Genomic DNA, 21,321 nt, shown 5'->3' on the forward strand with positions numbered 1-21,321 from the left:
GATGTGTCCCCAGATCAAAATAGCATCACGGTTGGAAAAGAAAAAAAGAAGAAAAAAACACTGTTATGTCGAGGATTCCCCGTTCTGTAGTAATGTGCTAAATGTAACATAAAATGCTTGGTATTTTGTCGGTTACGTTATTTCCTGGTGTGTGCAGTGGCATTGGCTTAAACTGAGGATCCTGGATATTGCTTAGACATCCTTAATGTTTTCAAAAACATCATATGGCACATCCAGTTTATTTACGATAACTTTGCTCATGCTCTATTTCAGACTGATTCTCAAAATTGTGTTGTCTAATTATAATGTCCTGTGTTCTTTCAAGGGGGTTCATGCATATTACATCCTGACCTTAATTCATCCATTTTCACAGATTTTTGTGACTCTATTACCACTGTGATTTTCAATATTTATACACCTTATTTTCTAACCCATTGATGTGTGTTTCTCTGTCTCTGCAGGGGGGCGACTCCTTTTTCTGGTGATGTGGCTGAACCTCGTGCCTCAAACTGTCAGCTGCCCTGCCAAGTGTGTGTGCTACAGCGAGCCCAGGCCCACGGTGGCCTGCCAACAACAAGGACTGTTTTCCATCCCGACTGAGATCCCCGTGCGGAGCCAGCGGATATTCCTCCAGAGCAACAAGCTGACGGTGGTGAGGTCCACCAGCTTCAGCTCTTGCCACAATCTCACAGTTCTCTGGCTCTACTCCAACAACATCAGCTACATTGATGCTGGAGCCTTTTACGGCTTGGAAAGGCTGGAGGAACTGGACATTGGTGACAACGGCAACCTCCGCACCATCAGCCCGACGGCCTTCCGGGGCTTAACTAAGCTGCACACCCTCCACCTGCACAGGTGTGGCCTGTCAGAGCTCCCTGTTGGAGTTTTCCGAGGAATGTTCTCCCTACAGTACCTTTACCTGCAGGACAATAACATTCTCACCCTGCATGATGACACCTTTCTAGATCTTGCCAACCTCACCTATCTCTATCTGCACAATAACAAGATCAAGATAGTGACAGACAACATGTTTCGAGGCTTAATCAATCTGGATCGGCTGCTGATGCACCAGAACCGGGTTATCTATGTCCAGCCAAGAGCTTTTACTGATCTTGGTAAGCTGAAGTCGTTGTTCTTGTTCTTCAACAATCTCACCGTCTTGACCGGAGAGACCATGGACGTGCTGGTGTCTCTCCAGTATCTGCGTTTGAACGGGAACCAGTGGATCTGCGACTGCCGGGCCAGGACCTTGTGGGACTGGTTCAAACGTTTCAAAGGTTCCAGCTCGGAGTTGGAGTGCAACGTTCCCGAGTTCCTGGCAGGAAAGGACCTCAAACGACTGAAAAGTGAAGACTTGGAGGGGTGCGTGGAAACGCCTCAAATCCAGACCAATCTCTTCAGCTCCAAAGGGCCGAGTGGAAAATTCTCTTCCACCGAAAATCCTCTTGGAGACAACATTCCCAGGTGTTGCCTTGGAGATAACGACAAGTCCTCCATCCTGTCTGGCAAGAGCCGTCAGATCACCAACAACCCCCTTAAGGAGAAGGAGAACATGTCTAAGACTAAATATAAGGAGCCGGAACGAACGAAAAATGAGACCCAGAATAAGCAGAATGACGGACCACTGGGAACCTTGTCCAACACCCTGGACAAGTCTTTGGAAAATCTGAACCCTGACCTTATAGACAATCTGGAGTCATCCACAGCGTCAAACAAAAACAAAAAGAAGTGTCCCAAAAAGCCCAAATCAGATGCCCACTGCATCAAAAGCCGGGGTTCTACTTTGCAAGTGCTGCGTTGTCTCTTCTTTCCCATGATCTGGATATCTCTAGCCATGTCTTAGGACTCCTACCATCACTCTGAACACAGAACTCAAGATTGTTGATGCTCATGACAGTGACTGAAAAGCGAGGAGTTGCGTTGACCCAACGCGGGCGAGGACAAACAATGATGATGAAGACGTTAAAGTACATTTAACAAAATGGATGCCTTTACAGAACACTACAGATCTAATGTATATAAAATGAATTGGTGCCCAAAATTGTTTGTTCTCTATGTACTTAACTGTACTGTGTCAAAGCTACACTCCGGGGTCTTCTCCCTTTTTCCCTCTCAAAAGCTTTTACTGCTTAGACAGACCACCGGAAGATGGAGAAAAAAAAAAAAAAGACAAAACAAGACAACAAATACAGGAAATCAGAGAGAGATAGAGCACACAAAGAATGTTGGGTCGGTTTAAAGAAGATAAACGATCTCCCCCCCCCCCCATTATTTATTCAAAGTGATGCATTTGTTGGGTAATGTTATGTTTTTTATGTTCATGAAAGCAAATGTTTTACCTCCCCCCTATTTTAGTTATATTTTCATGAAAGGGTTTATGGGTAGCATTTACCAAAATAATGCTGCCAATTTGTTTATGGAGATTGCAATGGAACCATAGATATGCATTTTATTTTACTTGTACAAGTATGAATATATTATGAATAAAAGTTCTTATTTCGTAGATATTGTGATGGTGTGTGGTATTTCCCAGGATGAATTAGACTCCAACTTCATAAATGTAAGGATACACTGCATTACATTTGTAGAGGTTTTGAACTGTTGGTTGAACACACAAATTCAAGACATTGGGTTGTAGTAACATTTTACTCGTAAATAATCACAAAAAGAATTAACAGATTGATTTTAAAAATAAAAAAAAAATATGTTAGTGTGCTGTTTTAAAGCTGAAGGGGCGATATTCTAAGATTTTGTCAGCAAAACTGCTCTAAATGAGCACCAGCATGTGTTTGAAATTGGCAATAACAGCAGTGTGTATTCTGTCTCACTAACCACAGTGAGAGCCAATCGACATCCCTCCTCCCAAACAGATGGTGGGCCTACTGCGTTGTGTTCATTGTTTTCAGGATTGTTGGGAGCAGCGATGACCGACTGCCTTGTCAAATCTGGCCTCATCCCAAACCTCAAGCTTCCGGATCCAGTTTGTTTCCTCCTCGGCCTTCTTTAGGGCGACTCACTCCTCATAAGACGTGCAGCTCACCTGCAGTGGAAGAAAGAGAAGAAATAATGGGAAAACATAAATGACTCTTTTCCTGTACTTTCCAACTCATAACCACCTATTTAGTTTGATCTCATATTGGTCTCGTAACCATGAGAGGATGAAATTGCCTGGGCTCTGTCTAGTGCGTATTAGTTACAACCTCTGTTTGTGCGACAATCTCCTCAGGCTTTCTAAGAGATCAAACAAATCAATGAGTATGCTTTTATATGAGCTTCAAACACAGTCAACATCTGCCAGTGAAGTACATTTCCAAGTCTTAAGTGACTGCTGCATGTGCAGTATGATGATGTTGAATGGAAAGCCGCGGGCACCTTCAGCAAAATTCTGCATATGATTGGACCCAGTTATGTATATTACAAACACTGCCACATTTCATCTAATTTCAAGTGAATTATTTATCGCTGTATGAAAATGCTGTAAGAATATCCCAAAAAAGTGTCTCTTCACATCACAACCTCAATGTTGAAAGCAGAAGAGACCCTGAAGGTACCATATTAAGTACCGTCTTGCTTTTTTGATGTGAAAGTCCCTTCTTCACAGTTCTTCTGGGGCTAGTTGCCTGTGGTGGGCCCATGCTTGCATGCCCACAGGCCGGGAGAATGTTAGAACTTGTATCCTGAACCGAATTAAGTCGAGATCTTGTCAACAGCTCTCAATTTATCTCGCACAAAGTGACAGGATTAGAAGGCAGGTTCTCCGCAAATCCCTGGAGCTTTCAATCACCGTCGATTAACCCTCGAAAGTATGAGGACTGAAGGCGACCTGAGAAGATATTGATCTTGAAAAGAAATCAACAGGAAAAATCAACAAGGCCCCTCCAACAGACTGCCTTTACCCTCCGCTGACACACAAGCACCTGCAGTCTGAGGGGATGCCAGTAATAGTTACCCATAAAAAAGCACTCCCTACTTGAGTCCCATATATATGTTAAACTGTTCAAATGTTGTGCGTGAGACCCTGCATCTACTCCAACTGAACGTCTACTGAAGGGTTCAACAAGTCTTCTGATGAAGTTGTGGTGGATGAAGAAAAAACCTGCCGTCTTGTCTGAAATGAGAGGTTTAAAATATGGTGAAAAGTAAATTAACCTTTAGTTCAAACTAAATTTTGCATTTTCGTTTTTTTCCAGTTTGCTTTTTAGTTAGCTATTTAGCGTGATAGCTCAAAATACTGCAGTATCATCACACAAGCAAAGAAAGGTTAGGTTGAATACATCTTCACTCGTTTGTCATGTATCTTTGCACGTGAATGAAAATCAATACATTTGCCACAATAATTTCCTATTGTGACAATAATGTTTGTATAATTTGACTTATTTTATTTGTCCAATTAGAAACACATGTGGAGGCACCTCTGATAAATATTAAATAATCCACTTGTCAGACGTACTCTTTTCCTAGATTTTTTGTTTCCGGTCCCCAAAGAACAGACAGGAAGTGCTGAACCCAGTTCTGCTCTGAAAATGCTCCATCTAAAAGGTAAAAGGCTAAATTTACAGCTGCTGGCTCTCTTTTCTTCTGTCAGCTATGCTGGCTTTTACTATTCATGATACCATATATCCTTCTGTTCTTTTCAAACCACCGCTGCCGTTTTGTATTTAACAGAAATCCCCGTTGATGCCGTTGCGAACATACAAAGTGTATCTGGTCCACTGGAAGGAATCACCACTGGGTGCTGTAACACTGCTTGTCCTGGATAATTACTTTTATATATATATTCTCTGATAAAAAAAAATATGATGAAGTGTCTTGACTTCAAGAGCCTACTTTTAAATGAGTTTGATAATCAGAATAATTTCCATGCTGGCAAACACCAGGCCTGCGGATTTGAGACTTTGAAAAGGAGACTCACGCTGAGAGGAAGCGAGAGTTCCTCCTGGCATTCGGAACATTTTGAACATTTGTGAAGATGCAAGGATCCGCCCTCATGACTACACCACATCTCACTCACTCATTGGAGGATATATTTTCTCTTTACATGCTGAGTCATGCTTTTCTTGCAGCTCTTTGTGGATATCCAGTGGGATTCCTTTCAATTATGTTTTGTTATTTGACAACATTATAAAATGATGCTTAGTTTGTACGAGGTTTGAATCAAGCATGCAGATGTGGTACGTGCTTAAAAATCAAGACATAACGGGACATATTTGTGGAAATCATTAAGAGATTTTTGAAGTAGCGGTGGAAATTTGAAGTGATTTATTGGGGACTGTTTTCCATTTTTTTCAAAGTATTTACGAGCCGCAGTTTGCGCGACAACCAGTTTTCATAGTCTCAAACGATTCATTTTTTTTATAACATGATGCTGTTAAAAACAATTAAGAATCATCACCCATTCCTGTGATTCATTGTTGTACAGTGACAGTTCACCCCAAAATCTAATTTGCTAATTGTCAAAATAATCCATTGTGGATTATCTTGTGTGGCAAGGTAATTAATTTCTCACATCAAAACAATCTTGATGAATATGTAGCAGTACAAATTACAATAAAAATAATGTTTTTGAGGTGAACTTTTTCTTTAAGCTCAAATTACTTATTATTTTAAACGCATGGTTTGTCACATCTGTCACAATACAAGCGCCGTCATCTTAGATCATTCTGTCTTGTAAAATGGTCTCAGTATTGCACTAACTGCTGTGTTTGTACATGAGATAAACCTTTAATCACTGGCGAGCCGTGCGTTTTCGACATAGGCCTTCAATGAGTGCCGTATAGTCTACATCACGGGCGGGCTCGGGGGCAAAATTGTCCCGGGAGTTACTGTCACAGACCGACACACTCAAAACACGGCACGTTCATACAATCCACCATGTGTGGACTGCAGACTTCGCTACACCTACTCCACCACTATGATAGCACCTATGTAGTAACACAACCAGCATTTAACTCACCACATGACCCTTACCCATTTGTAACTCTTCCCAGCAAGTCATCAATTAATCCACCAGCAAGGTAGCTTTTTGGCCCCACCGACCAATCACAGCGCATGTTAACGGTCACGCGGGCCCTGTGACCAACCACACGTCCAGACACTCTAGAAGGCTGTTGCATGTATTTCAATTAGAGAAAGAGAGGTGAGATGTGATTGATAAGCTACCGTCAACCAGCTCCCAAGCCGAGCCGTACCAGAGGCCTGAAGGAGCAGAGGAACAGATGGAGGCAGCTGTGCGATGAGAAAATAAGCTAATTAAGAAAAATAATTATAATACATGTAGTGTATTTGTGAAAAACAATTACGTTATAAAATAGCTACAACTTTGTGATTCTGTTCAGGCCACCTGAGAAGGCGTAAAAGGCCCTGACGGCCCGCCGCTGCCTTTAAATGTCCTCGATTTTACTTCTCCCCAGTACAGCAGCAATTAACCACACTTACCCTACTTTTTATTGAAGACATTGATAGCTTCAGTCTGACAAAGTTAAAATGCATCTTCACACAAGTATATCCTCTAAGTTCTTATTTCTGGACCTTCAAAGTTGATACGTTTCTCTTCCTTCCAACACACACACACTATCAGACACTAACACTTACGGGATCATTCCAATTTTCTTCCAGCTGACTGCCCAAGGAGACTAATAACCTATCAGCCCTGGCCTCTTTACAAGCCCCCAAAGTTGTCTGCGGGCGGCTGTGAGGTCTGACAGCCGTGCCGCGCCGGGGCCACAGCTCCATTTAACAGTGCCTAGAAAGAGGATGACCTCAGCTCGCCGGCGCCATGCTGGACTTCACGCATCAGACTGAAAAACCCACCCCTCGGTCTCTCCGCGTATTTCTTGGTCTCCCTTTGACAACAACAGTTTTACCCTCCTTTTGCACTGATGAAGGGAAATGAAGCTAATTACGGGCACTCCATCTGCAGCGAGGGTCCGGATGCAACATGGATTAGCATCTTGGCAGGGGATCAAAATAACTACAGGATGGGGAAGACACTCTGGTAAAGGAAAAATAATCAGCACAGCAAAATATGACATTCAGCTGTTGTTTTTGTGCTCTGCAGCTGACATTCATGACAATCATGCTTACGACATGCCTCGAAAGCCATTTGATATTCTTGATTAATATCAGGAATAGATCCGTCTTAAAAGTTCACATACGACGCTTCGTATGATTTCTTAGAAAAAATAGCTTTAGCAGACAAATCAGTCTTGCGGGCTGCGAACGGCTCACGTAGCTTTGTCGGATAGTCAGACATTTTGGGCGACGCACGCAACCACGCAAGATGGCTGACGGGACTACGCAAGGTGGCCCTTGCGGGTCTTGCGTCTCGGCGTAAACCCGAGTATAAATGACCCTTTAGGTTTCGGCAACATGACTAATTGGTAAGGTTTTAAAATAACTGTGAACTCCCCGTGGTAATACACCTTCCCATGAGATCAGGTTGGAATGCAGTGCTTTGCTTCAGATACACACTTGCTATGAACAGCCTGTTACGTCTTTAGTTCAACAGTTACGGGTTTGGATGTGAATTTTCTTGGATAGAAGAACCCACTTTTTAATCATATCCCAGTAGCCATCTGGAAATTCTATTTTAAAAAAAAAACTGTTTTTCTCCCCATCATTTTAATTGTTGCACGGTATAATATTTTGAGAAATGATGAACCTCTCGACGCACTGAAACTTACCAATAAACTCAAAACAGCTTAAGAGAAAAATATATCCTGATCTTGTCTCGCATAGGTGGGGCAAGTGTTACTAAGTGTTATTTCCGAAGCAGCGGAATAACGACGACTGACTGAAAAGTCAGGAGATGTGAGTCAGCTGGAGCAGCGGTTAACCTTGATTTGCTCCAAAAACATTTCATATTTCCAGAGAGCACAGTCCAGCTGCTGAAACTTCAAAATAGCAAGTATTAAATGCATAAATAAAACATAAAATGATCAAATTAAAATAGCTTTTTTTCTTCTATTAATCAAAATGAACTAAATTGATGAATGATTAACTTAGCTTAACTTTGCTTATCACCTCCCTTGTAATGAGAAGGAAAGGTGTCTGTTGTGCACTATTTAGTAATGCAAAGGGAGTGGAGCAACAATGCTTGTAGAACAAAGGGCCGCGCTAATGCTGATGAAGCAATAATTACAGTAGTGTTGACCAACCTTGTCTCACTGACCAGCTTTGCTGCTTTCCAGCGATGCTCCAATCCTGCTTTTCTGCCTTGGCCCAGTTTATTTCATCATCATTACCATTATTAATATTTAAGTGTATTTTGATGCATTTCTTTCCTGCCCCACACTTATAGACACACAAACAGACAGACCACAACACAACTATGGCTGTTTCCTATGTATACATGGTTATTACTGATGCATGTGATTCTGCACGTGACAAATCTACACATGTACATACATGTATCGTGTTGTTGTTAGTACGCGATTCAAAGAGGGCACTTGACTGGTTGTTGCAATGACAGTTATTTTGTACAACCATTACTATTTATTTTGCTAGTATTTACCCTTTAATGGTGTGTTTTCTTGTGCATGTTGTTGTATTTTCTATGAAGGTTTTGCACATGACGTATTTTCACGTACATACATGCACTTCCTATTCATAATTCGTAAATCAGTTATCTTGATTGTTATACTTCTGACTTATTCTTTCTTAATGGTCGGGCTGGTATTTGGTTTGTGATGAAGGTCGGTGATCACCAGCAGATTCTTGGCAGATTTTTTAAGAAATTTCTAAGAAGGGCCCAGAAGAGCCTGGGGCTGCAGTGCGTTTGTTCCTTTCGGCTGCTTTGCTTTATTAAAAGTATATTGCAAACATTCTTATTTGCAAGCTATGATCTTACCACGCAGTAAACTTATGATGTCTGAGTTGAGCATGCCATTTCTTTTGTTAGACCACAACACAACCCATAACCCTCTTTTTTAATTGCGAGTGCACCTTCACAATGGTTCTGGATTTGAGTTTGGTTCTGTCTGTGTTGTAAGCCATGTAATCTTTAAATTCATAATGTATCTTCATTTATTCATTGATAATGACTGCATTTTTTTTTTCAAAAGAGTTCCATCATTTTCATGACATTGACATATTTTAAAGAGGCAACCATTCATTTGATAATTGAATGCAAACTGGAGGGGACACGTATCTTTCATGAGTTTTATATTTACATAAATTTTTGTATTCTCAGGTCAGAAAGGAAATTATGTTAACTGAAGGAATTTAATGAAATTAAATAATGTCAAGCACATTTTATTCCAGGTTACAGGGTCAGAATTCAGACAGACAAATGGACTGAACTCTTTGTTCCTAATACTCATTTATTTAGACGTCATTACCTCTGCAAACAACAAACTCCCGCCGGTTTGTGGAAGTCTCTCTCGTCACTGAAAATGACCCGCCTTCAACATCTCATGCAAATTCTAGCAGACGCAACATGTCTCCTCTAGAAAACACCAACCTTTGATCATAAGTAATAAGGCTTTTTTTTTCTCCTAGCCTCAGTGAATGTGACTAAAATGTTTGAGTTCTCGGCTCGAGGCGAAGGCTTATGTGAGAAAGTTTAGACCGCTCGCTGCAGAGGAGTCTCAGACTTCGACAGAGGGGCTGAAAGTGTTGGCCTTGCCTTCTGCATACTAAACGCTGCAAAGTTATCACACTCTCTTTCTATCAAATCTTACTCTAATTCGCTTTCTATCTCCGTCGATTTATTTTCTGTCACTCTCCATACTCACCTTTCTTCACCAGCACACAGTCCATCAGTCTATAACCGCATCTGGACTGCATCCAGCGGACCCCTCAGCACACTGCTAGCCTTCTTTAACTAACTGGTAAAGGAAGTTAGCAGTGTGCTGGGGTGTCCGCTGGATGTGGTGGAGCTGGTGGGAGACAAGAGGATGATGGCTAAACTATCATCCTTGATGATACACCTCCCACCTGCAGGACACTCGGTGTGTGAAGGAGAGGTACAGCAAGTCCTTCCTTCCTGCTGCTGCCAGGCTGCACAACCAACCGAGTATCCAGTAGACCACAAAAACTCTTTATAACACTTCAATAAGTTTCAACTGGTGGGTGCAATATAAACACTTTTTACTTGTTATTTCGTCTGTAGGTATTTTATTGCTATTGTGAATTTTTTCTTCTTTTTTTTCACTGTTTTATTGTTTATTTATAGTACATGTTTTTTTATGTTACTATGTGTCTCTTATATGATGTAATCCTGCAATTTCCCCACTATAGGACTAATAAAGGATTATCGTATCTTATCTCAATTCATATGTTGGAAATATATATATTTGGGTTTTCTTTTGTAAACCCTGCATGAAAATGAGAAAAGGGTTTAGAAAAGATGAACTATCATTAGTCTTTTCAGGACACTAAGTCAACCGTTTAAACTGTGATACAAGAAAAACATGTTTTATTAATCACACAGTTGACCATTCTGATGGAAATTTAAATAGTACACAGTTATGGCTCTGTTGTAGGTAGTTACGCTGTAAAAGTAAAAGTGTAACTTATCTTTTTGTCTAATATGTGAGAGTTAGAAAATTGATTGATACTATTCATGTCTCTCTAAACATGATGCTTTTAAATATGGACTGAAAAACCCATTCTGGTGATTACCAAGTTCCTGGAATTTTATGAATTTGCAATGAAGTAGCTTTATAATGTTTAAAATGTTACAAAATAACAGCCACACCTTACCTGCTAACAATTATTGTGGAAACTACACTCAATAGTTTGATAGTAATGGACACGATGCATAAACGCTTGAAGAACAGACAGCACAGACTGGGCTCAAAGACAGTCAAATGATCCCACATGAAATAACTAACCACTTAAAACTCTTTCAACCACCAGAAACACAAATCTGGACACACATTCAATGAAAATCCCTTCGACAATTAAAAAAAAAACAGTAGAAAAAAGGGATAGCGTGAATATTTTTGCTTTACCCGCTGGTACAATGTGTTATGATTTACACAGCAGATGATTTTTCTCTCCTAGCAAACTACAGAACTTTGTGTCATAAAAGTGAGACTGTGCGTTCATCCAGAAATGTAAAAAACCCTCCCATTTAAAGAGAGTATTTCTTAGACAATGTGAGTGGTGTGTGAAATACACTCACAATTATGAATAAAGGTGGCTAAACTCTTGTGATTGCACTGACCATCACCATTTCCAAAGGCCTCTTGAGCCAACCACAGAATTGTGACTGTATTGGCTTCAGCCCCCAGAGCTCACTCTGGAGGTCACATCAGCACAACCTTCATCCTGATCCTCTTTAAACGATGAGGATCATGATTCTCTTTCAGCCATTAGCGCTATCGTAGCATGGAATGCTGCTCAGGGATTATCTTTGAGCATTTTAGGTCCGAGTGGACTACCAATTTGGCTCTTACCGTCCAGGAAAGTTCAACGTCATAATATTTTAACACAATTTGGAATAAAATTGTCCAACTATCGCAACATTCATTATAGAGCAAAACAATGATGGTAAGATTGACACCAATAAGGAGTACCTTCGACTGATGACAGTCCTATCCGACATCCACCGATTGAGGCTTGTTTATGTCCATTATAAGTCCGTGCGTCATGAAAACCAGCTCACTTACTGGCCAGGAAAAGGGGCGAGCTGTATAACTCCGAGGGGATAATCTCGTGAACCTTTTATGTGGGCTGAGCTGCTCATTATTTCTCAATCGCAACTGGATTTGGGAATGTAGAGTGGCAATTTGTTCTCAATCCTAATTCAGACAAATTAATGCTTCACGTATGTTCATACCCGGGGCCTGCAGCAAGGGGACACCGAGTCCCCACCAAAGCTGCAACTGGAGGCAGCTTTTGCAGTAGATTAGGCCGGTATCCAATAGGATTTGGACCTGTACACCTCATAAAAGCCCAGTGTAAATGGGTTCATCTAATGATCCAACCTAATATGATTAAAAAGAATAAAGCTACCCATATACAGATGCTCTCTCTCTCTCTCTCTGTTGGTCCATCCCCCCCTCTCTCTCTCTCACACACACTTTGCATTGCCCAGGGCCCTGCACATTACCCGGTTCTACGCCAGTTTGTGCAATGGTGTGTGCTGGTGTGGTTATCCTCACAAGGCCAACAGCACAAGCAGATATCCATAATCTGCTGCAAACCAAATGTCCACAATCCGTAAGCAGGTCTCACACCATGTCGACTGAAAAACACCCAACAGCTCTCCGAGCGGCTAATCCACTGTGACGTAAAACACAAATGCAAACCAACAGCGACGGATGCAAAGCGATAATCTGCAAGTTCATGTTCTTATTCATGAAATAGTCATTTAATTTTTTTCATGAATATCCTTACGTAATATCTTGTTGTGTAAAATGATCATAGTTGGGAGGGTGCGCTGCAAATAGAACGCTTTATCATTAAATCAGTGCAGCCGCTGCTGTGATGTGTTTTTCCTTGTATTGTTGTTGCAGCTTCTGTTCCTGGAAGAGGTGCTCCTCTCCGGGTCTGTTTAGAAATTAAAGGCAACTCTCAATTTTTAAGCCTGTGACGGTGAATGCTTCGGATGCAATTATAACCAGAACATCCGGAGACAAAGTTTAAATCCCTAAATCTTGAAAATCTCCCCACTTCCTGTTGACCGCCCCAGTCCAGTCCTTGTTGTTGATGGAGTTTATGCTTTCGATGGATGGCTTCTTCTTCCTTTTAGCACCGGATCACAACAGCTGTAAACCAAACCAAGGACGATGGAGAGAGGCCCACAAGAAATAGAGGAGCTGGAAGAACAATGTATTAATGACACATCACCACTTTTGAAATATTACATTAACTGATGAGCCCCAGCGCCCCTAAAACAGGGGGCAGAGTTATCATCAGGAAGTTTTTCACTCTCAAAGTCCTCATACGCCCATTAATCAATACCAGGGCCACTAATGTGACGTAGCAAAAACAACTGCACAGCCTGGCCTTACAATAGCTTATTAGTCCATTTTATATGTTTATAACACAATTCAACTATAGATATTTCCATAAACCTTGAATATGCCTCGGGAGGACTCAAAAGTGACTTCAGAGAGCTCCCCAAGTTATGAAAATATCAATTTTCATATCCCTAGCTTGACGCCACACATGAATGGCACACATTTCTGGAAAGCTTACCAAAGATACAAACCAAATCCCCTGTGAGACAAAGCAAGATATCAACCACATTCCAGCCAAAAAACTGAAATATGACTTACTTATGGATGAAACGATACTTGCTTGGTATGTGATGGTGCATCTGCTCGAGCAGAGCCCCTCTGTTGTGGAACCAGAGGCGTTCCAGGTCCGTGAAGAAAGTTAGGGCATTTTGTCGCTCAGCGAACAAAATATGCAGTAATAATAACTAAAAATATTTAACTTCACTTAATCAAAGTCAAATCTTGCAGAGATAATGTCGACACATAGTGCTATTTCATAGTAGAAAGAAGCATCATTAAAAAAAGGAAATACATCCAGGAATTATTCCAGAAATCTTTTTTTTTCTTTCCTGTGTTCTATCGTCAACCTATAAACCAGTGACACATATACTGCAATATGAACCTCTTTCCTAGTCTCACAAGTGCTTTCTGTATATTATAGTTCTTGAAGTTATTCAAACAGCCTTGTGGTTGAGGAGATATTCTGTATTTAGTACGGGTATGCAAAACCATTCAGAACTTTTTTGAAAAATGGCTGAGGCTTAACTTGGGTTAAAAGGTCAAACTTGGACCATTAATAAAGTGAGTCAAGAAGTCAGTCTTTCAACTGGAGGGTAAAGAATTAACAGAAACCGACTAGCTTCACCTTGTGGGTGTCCCCGATAGCCAGTTTCATCAGGGGAGACTTGTTTTAGAGTTTAACAATAATCTATTACAATTGCATGTTAGCCGCTGCTAAATAAAATTGGTTAAAATCTGTTTTATAAATAGATTCATCATTTGCCATTAGTCTCGTAAAGGGGCGGGTAAGTGGAGTAGCCCATGTGACACAGAAACAGAAAACTTCAGTCTGGTGTTATTTTTCTTTTCTTTTCTTTTACCATCTGTGACCTAACCCAGCTCTTATATTCATTTTAGTTTTTGCGGCGTAGAGTAATCTACTCTGCTCCTGACAACCATCACTGCATGCAGCAAAAAGATAACTAATGCACATGCAAAGATCATGTCTTTAAACAGCGTTGGAAAAGCGTGACCCTTTTCTTCCTAACCCATACGCTAAATGGTGAAATATGACCGCAGGACTCAGCTGGCATCGAGTAGCATGTTGAATTAATGTAGTCTGCACCGCAAAGCCATCTTTACGGACAGAACATGCTCTTGACGGGGAGAGCATGGCAAAGCCAACATTTCTTGATGTACCTCAGGGGCCTCGGGGGACTGATGTTAAATTCTTTACACTTCCATGGCTCCAATTTTCACTCTCTAATGGAGTGAAACATGTTTCAGTGCTAAAGAGTTTAAAAAAAAAAAAATAGGATGGCTTTGATTCCCTACAGCACTGCAGGACTATGGAGTCGCAAAACAGTAAAAACTAAAATGGAACAATTTTTTCCTTTTCGTCTCCTATGAATTATTCTACGAATAAATGACAATGTTGCTTTAAAGTCATTTGACTAGAGCTTTACTCTTCCCCCACTCTTAAATCCTGGTAATACCATCATTAATATTTATTTATGCATGTAAACAAACAAAGACCCGTTTCTGTCAAAAGCAGTCACGACATGTTTCTAATGTTTTCTTTTAATTTTCTTATTTCTTGCACTTTTCCCACCGGGATCGGCAGACGATGTTGCTCCTCCACTGCCAATAACCTGCTGGTGCCTCGCCACAGGCTGAATATGTCCTGCTGTTCACTCCTGTAAATATGACTGATTCCTTTTAATCCGCACCATTGTGTGCTCGTTCGTCGCACGGGTTCTCGGAAATCTCTCCATTCTTGGGTTTCGACAGTGAAGAAAGCAGAAAAGGAAAAGGGAGAAAGGGAGAAATAAAGGGAGAGGAGAGCCAGGGAGGGCGCCACTTGTGATGCTTTTTATTGCTGGAGTAACTCCAGCCCAACCCATCTCATTAGTCTGTTTGTGATTAAGAACTACTCTCAAGCTGATGTCATTAACCTGCCCACACAACCATACACTCTCAATGGGGCCTTACAAACTAGCAAGAAGAAATGAGCTGGCGCCTCGTTTGCGAGCTCTAAAATCACCCACTTTATTCGAAGCTGCAACAACAAAATCATGAGGGTGTTTCTTTCATATACATTGGAAAATATAAAGAAACAGCAAAACATCCGATATTGGGTTGTAGATACCGGGAGTAGACACTGAGTAGCGTGTTGATGGGGTGAAAGAGGACATTCGCCGTCTATCAGCGATTAGAGTGGAATCTATAGCCTTTTCCCCACTGTCACCATTCATAATCCCTTCCTATGTTCCCTTATCTGATTGCAACCCCAGTCACAAGCTTCTCGGTGTGAGATTACAAACATCTGGCGGGTCATCTACTCTCAAGCTGTTATGATAAACTCGGCAGCAGAGAGGGCTTCTGGACAGCCGCAGGAAAAATTCTGCGATGGAAAATCCCACGAAACCGAAGTCCTAATGTAATGCTTCGTCATTGCAATGAGATCCACCGCCTAATGCCCTGCTGGTGTGGATATGTGATTAAAAAGCGTAATGTGAGAGGTTTGTATAGACTGATATGCAGTATATCACCTCACAGCCAGACTCTCTCCTCTTCGATGCATTTTTAATTCACTGTCTACCAAGGTGTCAAATGTTGTATCTAGATCTAGCGTTGGTGACATGGGTGGTGGGGAGTAAAAATAGGAAATTATAAATATGCAAAATTGTCCCTAGAAGATAGGAGAAAAACACTGAAATTGTGGCGAGGATGAATTAAATGCTCCTCCTGAATATTCTAGTCGATATACAGCCATTACCATCTTCAGATCAGAAAGGCTGTTGAATCCCATCCAGAACATCTGACACGCACGGTCTGGCAAAAGATCAAACCAAGCACCAAATGGAGGAGTGAAGCTTGTGAGAGCGTTCTTGCAGGGCTGGGCTGCTCTTGTGCAGTTAAAGAGAGCATTAGTGGAGTTTACATCCCAGCTTGTATGATAAATATTCACTTTTAAATCTTAATCCTGGACCCGATGACACAAAGTGTTTTAAGGGCATGGCTTTAGAGACGACGATGCTGTTCAGTCCGTTCGTCGCTTTCGTTTACACTGAAATATCTCAAACAATCATTCGATGGATTGCTAGACATTTTGTACAGGCATTCATATTTGCTGTTGAATGGATCCTAATGGCTTTGGTGGTTCTCTGACCTTTCCTCTTGTGCAACCACCCGGTCAAAATTATCACTTTTTCAGGGGAATCGCCAATCTGTTGGATAGATTGACATGAGACTTGGCACGGACATTTGTGTAACCCTTTAGGATTCATTGTAATAACTTGTGATCCCATATAGCTTTCCATTTAATCCCACTATCGCGTCAAAGTTGGTCGAAAACTTTCCCCAGATTCAAATAATTGTATTTATCCCCAGAAAGGCAATTCACTCTTCGCTTTATCCAGTTCATACACACCACATCAAAATAACAGGCGTGGTTTATGTCAGAGGCAACAGATCAACATACATGAATCATTACAATGAACAAAAAGCATCAATCAAAAATAATAGACCATCTTGCTGTAACTCATTTAAACCCACATTGATTCAGATCAAGACCAAGTCATGAGCAAGACTAGATGGCATTGAGACCAAAAAACATCAATCCATTGCCTTAAAATGACTGCGGTCTCCGTTTAGTAGCCTGATAGCAGAAGGAATGTAAGACTGATAGTAATGGTTTGTTCTACTAAGGGTCACATAATAGTGCGGGCCTGAGGGCATTACAACACATTTACAGGACAGAACATGGTCAGGTTGGTTGGTCATTCCCTTTGCTTCTTTTTTGGCCACCTCTTTCTCCCAGAGGAAACCAGAGTCTCTTTACCTGCTTCCAATTATCCTGAAGTAGACTCTCACAACACCATTTAGGCTGTTCTTGTTCTCAGACAAGCCACTGACTCAGGTAATAAATGAAAAAGTTAGAAGAATCCCAGTGACTGGTTCCACGCTGAGGGAATTCTCTGTTGTCCCCTCCTGACAACCCATTGTGTGAATGCGTCAAACTTGAGTTTAATGAAAGGAAATAACATCAAACAACTGGAAAACTTTGAATGACATTTGCAGTCTTCTTGTGCGATATACAATATGTACAACACGATCATGCTTATTAACCAACTAGATGGTATTTACATTGCTCCGAAAATACTTATAAGAAAGACAAATTTAATTTGAATTAGAGACAATAACAAGTAAACAGATGCCCAAACAGCAATTGCGGCTTTGAGCGATTAATCACTTCCCGAGCACTAAATATAAGTCTTTTGATTCCATCTTCCATCCTTTCTTCATCGAGGCTGAAAGCGGACAGATGCGCCGTAAACTGCTATTTTACACTTTGGGCAAAGTGGTGATTCCTGCCAAGCGAGTGTACTTCAATGAGCACCTGAGATACAAATTATGCGGCCTCGCTCTCGACACACACGTCTCCGTCTCCTTATAGCAACTTCAAAGAATTTCAGGAAACCGAACTTCACTAACGCCAAATATAACTCTGGAGTGTGGCAGGAGACACAGCCAAGGAAACTTTCAAATGAGTCAACCTGCGAAGGCGCCCCGCATGATCTCTATCAAATTTTTACTGTTGCTCCTCAGTTAGCAGACACTGCAGTGTGCAGATGCAAAGATTTTCCAGGAGAGAGAAGATGAAGGGGACGGGGAGGGTGCGGAGGCAGAGTAAGAAGGAAAGAGACATTAATAAACAAATTGTGATTCTTCTACGTCTCCATCATGCAACCCTTTCTTTTTGTTATTCTCGCCCCAAATCCAACAGCTGGTGCCACAGAAAGGAAGAGAGTTTGTTTTGATGTTTGTGCAGAGTTGAGGCACTAAATTGGACAGGGATTTAGCAAATCAGAATTCATTGCAGAAACTTTCTGATCCTGGAGGTTTAAGGGCTCTGGATAAACAAGACTGATTGTTTCAGAGGCATGCATATATTACCCCTATTTGAGCCTGAGCTATTACACACCGACAGCTAAGGGAATATAAGCCAGACTCATATCGAAGGGATTGTACAGAAACGAACATGGCGATAGATCAGTGGATTACTTTATTCGAGTGACATCGGGCATCGAAAGACAAGTCTTACAAACTGCTCAAGCCTCGATGCATGACAGACATTATGTTAAATGCCTTCAGTCCCGCTCAAACAAGACGCACGACAGAATAGTTTGTCGGGGGCCACAACAAAAGGAACAGCTGTCATGTTCCCTTTTCATCAGGAACGTTACTGACAACAGCTGACAGCTAAATGCTGAAAATATTAAGAGTAGACCGAAAATATCACCGGCGCCATCATCATCTCCATGCGTGACCCCAGACTTCAGTGAAAGGAGAAAATGCATATCTAATAATACTGCGAGGGGAGTGTTGACAGGATGGATTCACAACATTTTGCCGCACACGTCTGAAGGCGAGACACTTCATATTTTTGCAGTTCACATGAGGAACACGCGAGTCGTTCAGCTACTCTCCACTACGGCTCAGCCTGCGTTTGACATCTTCATTTTCCACTTCTCAGTGACGTCTCAGTGACGTTATTTCATTTGAAAGCTTAAAAGTCCCCTTTCAAACTCCTTTAAGTGGCAATAAGTGCATTTTTTACTGCCCCGTTGCACCAAATGTTCGTAACGTATAGAATGGGATGGCATTAATGGGGTTGTAGATCAATACCAATGACTCAACGATTAGCAGGTCCGGAGATTTCTGGCCATCAAAAATACTAATAAAGTCCGCGCCCGGTGATTTCAAAGCACTTAAAACCCTACACACTGTACTGCCCTCCAACACACACACACACACACACACAAGCATAACTGTTCATTCACGTTCATTCTCATGCCTTTAATATACTGGAGTAGTACTTATTTTGTATCTTTCTTGCTTACTTTTTCTGCTCTGGAAATGTGAGTTTGTTGTTTTTGTCGATTCCAGGGTGACTGTAGACTAGGGGGTCACTATCAGGCGGACCGCCGACCAATCATTATTACCGAATTATCAACTGTTGATGGATGGCTTCTATTTCACCGGCACAGCTTTTCCACATCCTTGAACCAAGAATGAACAAACTGTTACATGTTTATTGTTCCCACAACCAGTTCAAAAGCAGCATGTGTCATGTTCAGCGCCATGAAAAGCAGCGATGTGAAGAGCCACCACGAGACAAAGCACACATCTTTCGAGCAAACGGACCGACTCACATCTGAAATTAAAGCACAGAAAAGAGGTCAATATGATCAGCACCCTAACACATGAACTAACTGATCAACAATGGTGAGGAGAAATGAGCTGGAACAAGTGGTTTAATAACCAGATCAAGTCCCTGAACACACATTTCTCTTTTTAGATGACCAAAATATAATATGTTGGCTCTTTTGATCCATTGACGCCCCTATGAGCTGAATTTGAAACCGCATGAATTAAATCACTTTTTCTAAAATGATAAATGTAATTCATTTATTTCATTTATATAAGCACATTTTTAAAAAGCTTTCTGACTTTATTTATCCAGCCTTTATTTCACTTGAAATAAGATAATATATGTATTATTAGAGTAAGTGACATTGTAAATGAGAATTGGTTCTCAACTGATTTTACCTGGTTAAATAAAGGTCAAATAAATAAATACAAATGTATTATTTTTAAGTAGTCCAGTGAATTGGAAATCTGTAATAATACATATTGTTCAGATGTTTATCAATTGAACTTTATTTAATTTGACACTGAGATGTTAACTACACACAGACGTTCATACAACTGTTGGCTACTTCAATACATGTGGCACAAAATCATGTAGCACACATTTTACATTATTGTGATGCTCTGGACCTTTGCATGAGGACATTCTCTGGAACTGGGCCTCGCTGGGTTGTAGTTGAATACCCCGCTGAAGAGGTGTGATGGGTCAGGCGCTGCCATGTCACAGAACTGTGTAGGAGGAGATTAGCTGCATCGACATGGTTAAATCCTGCTGCTTGCCAAAGAGGTCAATAGAGAAGCTCACGGAAAATGTAATGACCACTTAAGTTGTGCGACACTAAGAGTTCAATAATGTTCAAAGCTTGGTGGAGAAAAAAAACACACACAAGTGATGAAAAAAATAAGGATCTCGCTATTGAAAGATAATATGAAAAAGTTAAACTTTTTCACACCACCTCTGCTCTTCTAAGCAATTAGGCGAGTCGTGCTTCTCCGTTACCAAACTTTATACCAATTACAAGCTGGTTCCAGGAAACGTTGCACCTGAGGGTCAGAAGGTCATCTTACACAATACAGGCACGCGGCTGTGAGAGAAGCTAACAAAAATTGTGTTGATTTATAGTTGAAGTAATGGAAATTGACTTTTGGAAGATGAACAAGTAATCTGAAGATGTCCTATTTGGACTGTGGAACATGCATTTGTCACTGCTATTAATAGAATAATCAATATAATCTATAAACAGCCCAAATAAGCGACTGCTCTCCCTCTTCCACATTTCAGTTAAGTACAACTTTTTTTCTGTTGCAGCTGTTGATTTAATTAATTGGCTGGAGGACATGATGTCATTATTAATAATAGCAGACAAGGCTCAACTCCGGGAATAACGGGAACAGTGGGAGTTCCACTATAGTCCAACAAGCTCCATCTCCCATCTCGCTAAAGTGATACAAAAAGAAAACACGTGGACGAGTGTGCCGCGTCAACGCCATGCATGTCATATCAGATTGGCTGAGCTTTCTCCAGCAATGGCTTACTATACCTGCAAAGGCTTCCAACAGGGTGTCTATCAGGGTGTCGGACTGGAAAATTTCATTTCATAGGCATCTGAGTAAGCTCCCATCCTTGATCCACTGTAAGAAGTCTATTATGTGTTTGCTACATCCCATATGCTTTATGTAAAGCCTGGGTGAAAGGTATTCTTCTAGTGTGTCCCACTGCATATGATCCAGAGCGTAAAGGATTTCTACCCCTTAAATACCACTCATACTGAACGAGGATGGAATCAACAATCCACTACTTCAAATAGAAAAAGCTTCAGATTTTCGGTCCAGATTCCTATTTAATCGAAGATTGAGGTCGTTTTTTTTATTTTTTTTATGAAAACCGAATGGATGGGGGGCTTAACTTGCACCTGACGGAACATGACTCTTCAAT

General features: G+C 41.1%; 1 protein-coding gene across 1 annotated transcript in view; it reads left to right on the plus strand.

The window, feature by feature from the left end:
- Positions 1-1,894, plus strand: part of rtn4r (reticulon 4 receptor) — a 42,325-nt gene extending 40,431 nt beyond the window's left edge. Inside the window, exon 2 of the mRNA XM_068605227.1 lies at positions 462-1,894. Coding sequence (XP_068461328.1) covers positions 462-1,843 — 1,382 coding nt within the window. The 3' untranslated portion in view covers positions 1,844-1,894. The remainder of the gene's footprint in view (positions 1-461) is intronic.
- Positions 1,895-21,321: the final 19,427 nt, after the last annotated feature.

Source organism: Clinocottus analis, unplaced genomic scaffold, assembly GCF_023055335.1.
Source record: "Clinocottus analis isolate CAN_PGR_092001 unplaced genomic scaffold, fCliAna1.0.p SCAF_7, whole genome shotgun sequence".
NCBI classification, from domain to species: domain Eukaryota; kingdom Metazoa; phylum Chordata; class Actinopteri; order Perciformes; family Cottidae; genus Clinocottus; species Clinocottus analis.